Genomic DNA, 10,000 nt, shown 5'->3' with positions numbered 1-10,000 from the left:
AGATGGTAAGCTGCAGTGTGATATGCTTAGAATTTCTTGAATTGGTGTTATTGTTAATCTGAGCAGTTATGTAAGGACAGGAGTTACACAAGCAGAACTATTATTTCTTTCTTTTACTCACAGGCTGTACGTCGTCACGTGGAATGTGGCCACAGCTGAGCCTCCTGACGATGTGAACTCTCTGCTTCAGCTCAACTCTCCGAAGAAAACTGACCTCTATGTGATCGGGTGAGTTTCAGTATTTGAAAGCGAGAGACAGACCATAAAGTAAATAATGACAGTTATCTTACCTCAGAAGTATGTGGTCTGTGTGTCCTAACATCTGTGATGCTGCTGTTCAGGCTGCAGGAGGTGAAGGCTGCACCTCTCAAGTTTGTCACAGATTTGGCCTTCGAGGATTCTTGGAGTCACCTCTTCATGAACATGCTGGCTCCATTGGGTTATATCAAGGTGCTGACTCATACAAACATGCTTTTGTTCATTATCATACTAATTATGTGATATTCACTATCAGTGTTGGGCAAGTTACTTCCAAAATGTAATACATTATATATTACTTATTACTTCCTTTTAAAAGTAATTAGTTACATTACAATATTACTGTCTCTGAATTGTAATGCGTTACACTACTTTTAAGTTACTTGTGAGTTACTTTCACATTCAAGCACAAACCGCAATTAGCCTACATTCAGAAATAATAGCGGTAAATAAAGCTGAATGTTATAGGCCCTAATGAACGAGCAATAAACACAATAGCAAGTCTATAGGCTATTTTAGTTCTCCTCACTCCATAACAAATCCTTTAAATTTAACTGTATTCAGAACAAAACAAGAATGAAAAATATAAGTTGCTAAACAAGCCAAAACAAATTAATTTAAAGCGAAACTGAAAGCAAACACCTTTGTTCTCACGCAGCCTACCACTATCATTCGGCACGAATCCAAATGTTTCCATATTCGCGATGTATTTGAATGCTAAACTATTAGCCTTTTTAGTATGTAAACCATGCTTTTGTAGGCTACTTAACGTGCTTTCTGGGAAAAAAAAAAAAATCACACTCTTCACATGAACAAATATGTGCTTGGCCCGAGCTCAGGCTGAACGACACTGATTGTACGGAAGATTTTAATTAACCAGTGTATCTATATTTGGTTGACTGTATTTTATTCTGATAATGAACGGCTGAAATATTTGCAATGCTGAATGTGTGTGCGTGAGGCGCCGGCGCAATCGAACAGCGGAAACATAAAATAATCCGTAATTTTTGGTCATACAGATCCTTCGAAATTGCAATGTGTTTACTTTTATTTTAGGATGCGCTCTCGGTTTCCTTTCCGTGAACTTTTGCAGAGCGCAGCGCCACAAAAATGAACCAAACTCAGCCGCATATTTTACATTAGGCCTATTAATTCCTTTTATATGTAGACTATGATTTAATAAAAACAAATTGTTATTTTTAGTTAAACTTAATTTCTGTTGCTTATCTGCGCTCATCCGCCGCATTCTTTCTCTTCTCCGACCCCGCAGTATGCCCATCTCACAAATGTAGAATCCGTCTCAGTCATCTCAACCATCGAATTACAGCAACAGGAAATAGACAAAGTATTTTACCCGTGGAATTTATTGTCTGGTGCTGTTTTGCGGTGTTGGTAAATTCACCACTTAATTTTAAGTTAAAAATGTTGTTGTAACGTGCGTTACTGAGATTGTAACGAGTAATAATATTACCCAAATGTTATTAGTAATGTGGTATATTACTGCGTTACAGCAAAAAGTAATGTACTAATGTAATATCGTTACTTTTGTAATGCGTTACTCCCAACACTGTTCACTTTGAACCAGTGGATTATACCACTGATTTCTTAGTCAGTGATTTATAGAGCAGCTCTGACAGGTAAACATGAATGGGAAATTTTATTATTATTATTATTATTATTGTAAATGTAATTTTTTAAAATATAAATATTTATAATATATTATATTTTATATTTATAATATACTATATATATATATAATATATAACATAATTTAAATATATGTTAATAATATAATTACATTATATATATGTATATATACTTTAATTACATACTTATGTAATTACAATTATTTAATCAATTTATATTTTTAATGTGAATTATTACAATTTATATAATTATATATTTAAGTTTAAATAAGAAATAATGCATTTAAATAATTGAAATTTATACAATTTAAATTAAATGTAATTATATACATTGTAATATAATATAATTTATAATATACAGTATATACATTATTTATATATTTCATTACATTACTACATTTTACTTAATGAACCTATAATGAATTAATAATGAAGTTGGTATAATGAACTTGGTTACACTTTAGTTTAAGGACCAGTTCTCACTATTAACTAACTATTAACTATGACTTTTGCCACAATAAACAACTAATTTTCTGCTTATTAATAATTAGTAAGGTAGTTGTTAAGTTTAGGTATGAGGTGGGATTAAGGGATCTAAAATATGGTCCTGCAGAATAAGGCATTATTATGTGCTTTATAAAAACTAATAAACAGCCAATATGCTAGTAATATGCATGCTAATAAGCAACTAGTTAATAGTGAAAATTGGTCCTTAAATAAAGTTTTTTTTAAATAAAGTTTTACCATGAATTTATAATGAATAAATATAATCTATAATTACAATTAAATGTGTTATTTATTAAATCTATTATAATTTATATATTTAATATAATTTGAACATTTAATTTAATTATATAAATGTATTTATTGTGGCCCATTCAGGTGTCCTCCATACGGATGCAAGGTCTGCTCTTGCTTTTCTTTTCCAAGCTGGAGCACGTCCCCTTTATCAGAGACATTCAGGTCACTTACACCCGCACAGGACTCTATGGCTACTGGGTAAGAGTATGGAAATGCAAGTTAGTTATAGTTTTGAGAGCAACTTTTGATAAACCTAATGAAAATGTAACAAACATTTGCTGTGCAGGAAAATTCATCCTTATTTTCTTCAAATTAAAGGGTAATAAAGGAGGTGTATCCATCCGTCTGTCCTTCTACGGTCACATGCTCTGCTTCCTGAACTGTCACCTGACCGCCCACATGAACTACGCCTCTCAGCGGGTGGATGAGTTCGAGTATATTCTAAATGCTCAGACCTTTGACACCAAAAACACACCACGCATTTTGGATCACAAGTCAGTCCCGGTCATGAATAATAACCACATAACAGTCTTCTGTGAATGATTTAATTTGGCTGATTGTGTTCTTTATTCCTTATCATTTATCTACATTGCTCTGTATTGCAAATTAATTCTAGAGTGGTGTTCTGGTTTGGGGATTTGAATTTTCGTATCGAGGAGCACGGGATGCTGTTTGTAAGGAACTGCATCACCAGCCAGCGTTATAATCTTCTTTGGTCTAAAGATCAGGTACTGATCAATAGATGTAGTAACAATGTCTATACATGCAAATGAAAAATTTACTAACATATAAATCGTATATTTGCCGATCCAGAATTAGTAACTCACTTAATTTATGCAATAATGTTAGTTTGTGTCTGTGCATGTCAATATCTCACCAGCTCACCATGATGAAGCAGAAGGAAGCTACTTTGCAGAAGTTTGAAGAAGGACCTCTTGACTTCCAGCCCACCTATAAATTCGATTTGAACTCCGATAACTATGACACAAGGTAAATGACACAACTTATTACAGTACATCCTGCTGTATTTTGTAGTCATTGGTTTTAAAGTCAATAAGAATTTTTTTTTTGCACAATCACTTATTGTGAACGATTTAATTGTGGCACATTATTCCAGAAAAATCTTTAATTAAAATGTAATGCCTTTGAAATTCTATTAATTTTACCTTATTTTTAATAAGAAAAGAAAATACCACTTTTCACAACACAGCCAATTCCTGATGGATAAAATCAAGTCCTGCTCAACTTTTTGTTTCACTCATACATATATTTCTATTGTGGAATTAAAATGGATTTCATGTTGACTTTAATTGCAGTACATAGCAATAGTAATCCCCATAATATCCTGAATCTCCCGCAGCTCCTCCTTCAGGGCTGTTTTTAACTGTCAGATGTTCACAGATGCTCTTTTTCACCCCTGCAGGGTACAGAAGACATGGTTTGGTTTTAAGTAAGCTTTCAAATTCCCATGCGCTTCCTAACTTGATCCTTCCTACCCTGCTTGTCTAGCATTCCACCAGCATTCATTTCCCTGTTTGTAGCACTTCCGCCAGGCAGCGGAAAGCCTTTATCTTTGCCCTAGAGCTGACAGACCTCATTCACACTTTAATGCAGACCAGTGCATTGTGTGCCGCTATCCCGTCCTGTAACACCAATTCATCTATGAAGCACCATAAATAATCAATTAATAACATCCATATAGATCCAGTCTGTGTTTGGATGTAGTTGTTGTTGTGTGCTGCAAAGAGTTTAGATGTTTAAGTATTGATCATCTGTTGTTCAATGCTGTCTAGTTCTAGTGTTCAGATCTTTGCAATACACATGGTTATAAAGCATGTGGACAACTTGGCCTGCTTAGTGAAAATGCTGTTTGAGCTACAGGATGTATTTATGCTGTCCATAAGGAGATGCAGCATGACTGAACTCATATAAACTCCTTATATTTTTAGAGAAGTTGTTTGCACACTTTTTAAGCATAGGGACCTACAAAATATGATGCTCTTCTTGTAGGGGACCAACTTCCTAAAATGTTTAGTAATTTAGTTGACTAAAATATAAAAATATAAAGGCCACTACCTAAAGTTTATGGTCTATAATATTAGTCTGTTTGTTTTTTAAAGAATTCACTTTTACTCACCAAGGAGACATATATTTGAAGAAAAAAAAAAAAACAGTAATATGAAGAAATTATTACAGTTTAAAATGTCTGTTTTGTATTTTAAAATGTAATTTATTCCTGTGATGCAAAGCTGAATTTTCAGCAACATTACTCCAGTCTTCAGTGTCACATGATCCTTCAGAAATCATTCTAATATGCTGATTTGGTACAAAATAAATTATTTTTATTATTATTAAAGTTGTGAACAGTAATATTTAATATTTTGTGGAAACCATGATGAATTATTTCAGCATTCTTTGATGAATGCAAATGAAAAATGTGTTTCTACTGTCATCTCTGATTAATTTAATACGTTCTTTCTGATTAAAAGTATTTTTCTTTAATTACTGACCCCAACCTTTTGAAGTAGTGTGTGTGTGTATTTAATGTAATTACAAACCCAACACGAATTATAAATTATAAAATTTTAATGACTTTTTTCTTTAGATCTTTAAAATAATTTTGTTTTCTATACCTTATATTAGAATATTTGAGAAATATTTTCAGTTCAACTGAAATTTATTTGTATAACGCTTTTTGCAATAAATATTGTTTCTAAAAAAAATTCTACAGCCCCCCTAAAATCCCTTAGATTACCCTGGTTTGAAAAGCACTGTTTTAGAACAATTTGTACATGTATAGAGAGACCTATATGCCACTTGTCTGTCTTTAGTGTATTTGGTGTGAGGAGTTTGGGACATAAACATGACTTTCTTAGTTATAAAAAGCATGCCACGTGAATTCATTTTCACAAAATGAATGATGGCTGTACAGAAAGGCGTGCTAGTGTTCTTCCAGTTGAAAGCAGTACAATTCTGGAAAAGGGATTCAAACCAACTAACTTTATTGTATGTTATTAACTGATTTAAACTTGTTTTCCTCTCTGTGTGATTGGCTAGTGGAAAAAAACGCAAGCCTGCGTGGTGTGACAGGATTCTCTGGAGAGTGAAGCCCAAGTCCTCACTGTCAGAGGACGCTAATGAAGACGGTCAAAATCAAGAGGATCCAAAGAAACAACTGGGGGAGCAACATAAAGACGAGTTCCCTCTAAAACTGAGCCAGGAGTTTTACACAAGTAAACTAGAGTACGGCATCAGCGACCATAAGCCCGTCATCGGCATCTTCCGCTTGGAGGTGGGGAGGAGTTTGGCTAACATAATAGCCATAATTGTTCTATAAAATACTACAAGAATGACTATTTATTTCTCTGACACCAGTTGAGAAAGATATACGAGACACCATTGGTGCAGGTGTGCGCTGAGGGAGAATGGAGTGCCGACTTTGACGCCCTCATAACCTATAGCCTTCCCCAGTCCTTTCCCTCCAGTGCCTGGGACTGGATCGGTTTATATAAGGTAAGAGAGGTTCCCAAAATGTGGTCTGTTCTGATCAGGTCACAGACCAAAAATAATAAATATAATCGTGTATGGTTACAGTAGTGATACTAAAATACTGTATTGTGAACTAATGTTATCCAGGGTGTTGTTAATATAGACCACGCGCTTGTCACTCCACAGGTTGGTTTTAAAAGCGTTTCAGACTATATCACGTACACCTGGGTGAAGGATGACCAGGTGTCTTTCACTGATGAGCTCTTTCAAGTATGCAACATTTGCAGTCTATGTTTCTTTAAAACTGTCAAATAATTTGTTTTTGTCACATAAGCAACCAAGCAGTAAATGATATTTTCTCTGATCACAGGTTTATGTGAACAAAGATGAAATTCCTGTTCTTGGGGGCGAATGTGTGCTGTGCTATTACAGCAGCAACTTGCAGTGCATTGTGGGTATTAGTCAACCTTTTAAGGTGAGTAATATTTTACTTCTATATTTCATGCATACATCATAATACACTGTGCATATATATATAGAGAGGGAGAGAGAGAGTATATACAGTATATTATATAGTATTTTTATGTATAAATATATCACTATTATGGCTTTTGAAGGGTTTTCTGTTGTTGTTCAATTGATTTAAAGGTGCAGGAATCCAGAGCGGCGATTGAAGAGGGTTTAGTGCCTGAAAATATCAACGGACTAGATGAAACAGTATCCAGTTAAGACCAGGTTTAAAGTGCACGTTGGTTTATACGCTGTCATATGCAGCTCAGATGTCAAACCAAACATACCTGCGAATTCAAACAAGTGCAATTTTAATCCAAAATTGATTTGAGGTTTTACTGGTGTGTGATACAGTGTATACAGTGTTTTTTTTTTTTTATCCAAGAAATATTATAAGTTAAAGTCAGTATATTTTAGATCGCAGCCAGTTGATGGGACCAGTCCCAAATCGATTGTGGTATCTTAAGTAAGCACATTTAAATTTGTACTGTAATCATTGAAATCGATTCTAAAAAGTCTTTCAAAAAAGGTTGTTACAAATTAAGAAAAGCATACCCATAATGTATTTTATTTAATTCATTATTTAATGAATAAATTCACACCACAGCCTTACCATTACCACATTGTCTCAAAACATTTAGTATACATTTATCTTGTAACATTTTTTATAAACAAAATGTTTTATTAGTTTACTGTACTTCAGAATTTGAGTGTTTATGGTTACTGCTACTGTTGTCCTTGCGTTCTCATTCCGTTCAAACTTATGCAGACTGTTACACTGTCAAGAAAAGGCTGCATTTGCACAATTTAATTGAGTACTTTTATGGCACGTTTACTTTGTGGATCTATTTATGTCTATAACTCATGCTGAAGTGGTATTATAATAATATTTGTGTCTCACTGAAATTGAGTGTGAATAACTGAAGGATGTGCAGAAATGACCAAGTGTATTTTTGTGGTCAGTACAGTTTGATATAACTTTCATGTTAAGTATAAGCAGACTGTGCTTAAACATATTTGTCAAAACCAAATATGCCCTCTTTTGGCTTAAGAATGTGTTTTTGTTATAATGTTAGACTAATGCTAGTGTATAAATAGAATGTATTTGTATCAAATTATAATGTATAAAAGGAAAAAAAACTGTAAGAAACAATTCCTCTGGAAATGAAGAGCTTTTTTTATTTTTTAAACAACTACAAATGCTTACTGATGACATGAAATAAATGTTATTTAAATTAAAAATGAAAACAGTTTGTTTTAATGATTTTATTGATTATCCTCATAGCAAAGTACTAATTAACTACTAATATTAATGACAACAAGGCTGATAAATAGAGATCCTGTTTATAAATTATTACTAAATGTATGTGATTTTTAAAAAGATTTTTACTTTGTTTAAAATCTTTTTATCTGTTAATTTTTTTGAGCCTCTTTTCAATCATGAAAAATAAATGTCGTCTGCCGACCTCTAGCGTTAAAACGTTTCGTTGCCATAGCAACAATGTGTTTACTCGCCGGCAGCTTAGCAGTCGTGTTTTGAGTTGCAGTACATAGGCATTTATATCTGACAGGTAAGACGCTTTATTTACGTTTAATGTTTTAACGCTGAATGTATTGTCTAAGACAAGAGTTGATGGGCAAAACAGTAGGTTTTACAACAGTTAACTGAAATCCTGACAGTTATATCTAACGTTAAATAGTCAGTATTTTGCTCTTTTATGTATTAGAATTTAATGCCAGCTGTTTTTGGCAACAGTATGGCTTTAATTCAAGTGTTATAATAGTTTACAGTGTTGGTTAGTTATCATATAGTAATCACAAAACAATGACTTTAACCATAGAATGACTTTTTCTCATTAGAAAAAAAATGTCTTGGCTGATGGGATCCCCTGATAAGTTTCTGCCATCTGAGTGGAAACATGCAAACCAGGTGCATTTCAGGAGCTCAGAGGCAGAACGATCACTCTCACAGAGACTGACAGCGGAGTGTCAAAGACTGGTAGAGGAGAGTGACAAATCTACCAAACACATGCAACAGGATGCACAAAAGAAGCTGGGTATGCAATACAGCAAACACATGTGACAGGATGCAAAGAGGGTTAATGGCCTTGCATTAGAGGTGCAGAAAGACAGGAAGTTCAAGATGATACTTGTTCTTTCAAAGATAAGTGATAGAAATGATGAGCAGAGGAAGTTATTTCAAGTTATTTCCTTAATAAACAATTCTGGCCTACGTATTTTCCCATGAGTCTTGCATCTCCTCTTCAGAGCAGAGAATCCAGGACATCAAATTCTGGAGGCAGGAACTGGACCAGAAGTTTGAGGAGATGGTGCAGGAGATTGAGACTCTCCTCATTTTTAAGAGCCGTGTGGAAAGAGCCTTAGAAAGCTGCTCTGAGCCTTTCCAAGTGACTTTGCAATGTCTGACTGTGAGGTACTTGTCACTGTAGAGCACCACCAGTAGAAGACGATCCTAAAATCAAGAGTTTTTTACTTGACCTACACAACCAAATTGATCAAAAGTAACAGCAAAGACTTTTACATTTCAAATAAATGCCATCCTTTTGAACTTTGTCTGTGTCACAGACAGAAGCGGGTGGCGATTGATCTTGTGCATGATGAGGTGGAAGAGGAGCTGTTGAAGGAGAAGGAGGTGATTGAAGGAGTGATGGTCCTGCTTCAGCGAACACTGGAGCAGATCAATGAGCAGATCAGGTCGGTGGGACAGTGGCAAGACTCATTTGGGAATCAAGAGACTAACTTGATTAGGGGGTCAAATCATAAAGGATCAAATTGTTCTTGATGTTTCATGTGGAAGCATCTGTCAAAGCTGTAATAAATAAATACATATTAATTAAATAAATGATTAAATTATGATGATAATAAAAACTCAATAATAAACAATTATTTAATAAAACAATAAAATAAAATAATAATGACTTTGATAAGAAACTGAAAAGTGTTTAAAATATGGCACTAAACCCTTGCATTACTGGTATATTGTGTTGTTTAATAAAAATGCTAGTTGTATACACATTAATTTGATTAAAAAGGCATTTTACTTTGCACATATTTCATGTGTTTTTCAGGCTCATTCGTTCAGTGAAATATTATCTGGAAAAAGACCTGCAGGACAAATTTCAGGCTGAGCGCATTGATGATTTCTGTGCCCTTCTCACTAATGCGTCGCCTGGTTTAAACAGAGGGAATTCAGATTTTAGCAGTGTTGGGTAAGAAAAGTGTCTATGATACTATTTAGATGTTAAGAGAAGGTTTTCCATCTTTTTCTTCTGTAT

At 34.1% G+C, this 10,000-nt stretch overlaps 2 protein-coding genes across 4 annotated transcripts in view; both read left to right on the top strand.

Annotated features, from left to right (window-relative positions):
* Positions 1 to 7,846, top strand: part of LOC107704774 (inositol polyphosphate 5-phosphatase K-like) — a 13,835-nt gene extending 5,989 nt beyond the window's left edge. For 2 of the 3 annotated variants that reach the window (XM_016507794.1, XM_016507792.1), the window contains exons 3-14: positions 124 to 228; positions 342 to 450; positions 2,787 to 2,903; positions 3,024 to 3,199; positions 3,322 to 3,433; positions 3,586 to 3,695; positions 4,129 to 4,155; positions 5,763 to 5,997; positions 6,081 to 6,218; positions 6,381 to 6,464; positions 6,565 to 6,669; positions 6,843 to 7,846. In XM_016507794.1, coding sequence (XP_016363280.1) covers positions 124 to 228; positions 342 to 450; positions 2,787 to 2,903; positions 3,024 to 3,199; positions 3,322 to 3,433; positions 3,586 to 3,695; positions 4,129 to 4,155; positions 5,763 to 5,997; positions 6,081 to 6,218; positions 6,381 to 6,464; positions 6,565 to 6,669; positions 6,843 to 6,923 — 1,399 coding nt within the window. In that variant the 3' untranslated portion in view covers positions 6,924 to 7,846. The remainder of the gene's footprint in view (positions 1 to 123; positions 229 to 341; positions 451 to 2,786; positions 2,904 to 3,023; positions 3,200 to 3,321; positions 3,434 to 3,585; positions 3,696 to 4,128; positions 4,156 to 5,762; positions 5,998 to 6,080; positions 6,219 to 6,380; positions 6,465 to 6,564; positions 6,670 to 6,842) is intronic. The other variant, XM_016507795.1, reaches the window with a different exon arrangement.
* Positions 7,847 to 8,571: 725 nt separating this feature from the next.
* The window catches only part of LOC107704722 (tektin-1-like), a 4,351-nt gene continuing 2,922 nt past the window's right edge, over positions 8,572 to 10,000 (top strand). The window contains exons 1-4 of the mRNA XM_016507708.1: positions 8,572 to 8,761; positions 8,973 to 9,138; positions 9,291 to 9,419; positions 9,794 to 9,934. Coding sequence (XP_016363194.1) covers positions 8,572 to 8,761; positions 8,973 to 9,138; positions 9,291 to 9,419; positions 9,794 to 9,934 — 626 coding nt within the window. The remainder of the gene's footprint in view (positions 8,762 to 8,972; positions 9,139 to 9,290; positions 9,420 to 9,793; positions 9,935 to 10,000) is intronic.

The sequence above is a fragment of the Sinocyclocheilus anshuiensis genome, unplaced genomic scaffold, assembly GCF_001515605.1.
Source record: "Sinocyclocheilus anshuiensis isolate Anshui unplaced genomic scaffold, SAMN03320099.WGS_v1.1 scaffold758, whole genome shotgun sequence".
NCBI classification, from domain to species: domain Eukaryota; kingdom Metazoa; phylum Chordata; class Actinopteri; order Cypriniformes; family Cyprinidae; genus Sinocyclocheilus; species Sinocyclocheilus anshuiensis.
The sequence above is the reverse complement of the archived record's forward strand: the minus strand, read 5'-3'. Positions and strand labels throughout refer to the sequence as shown.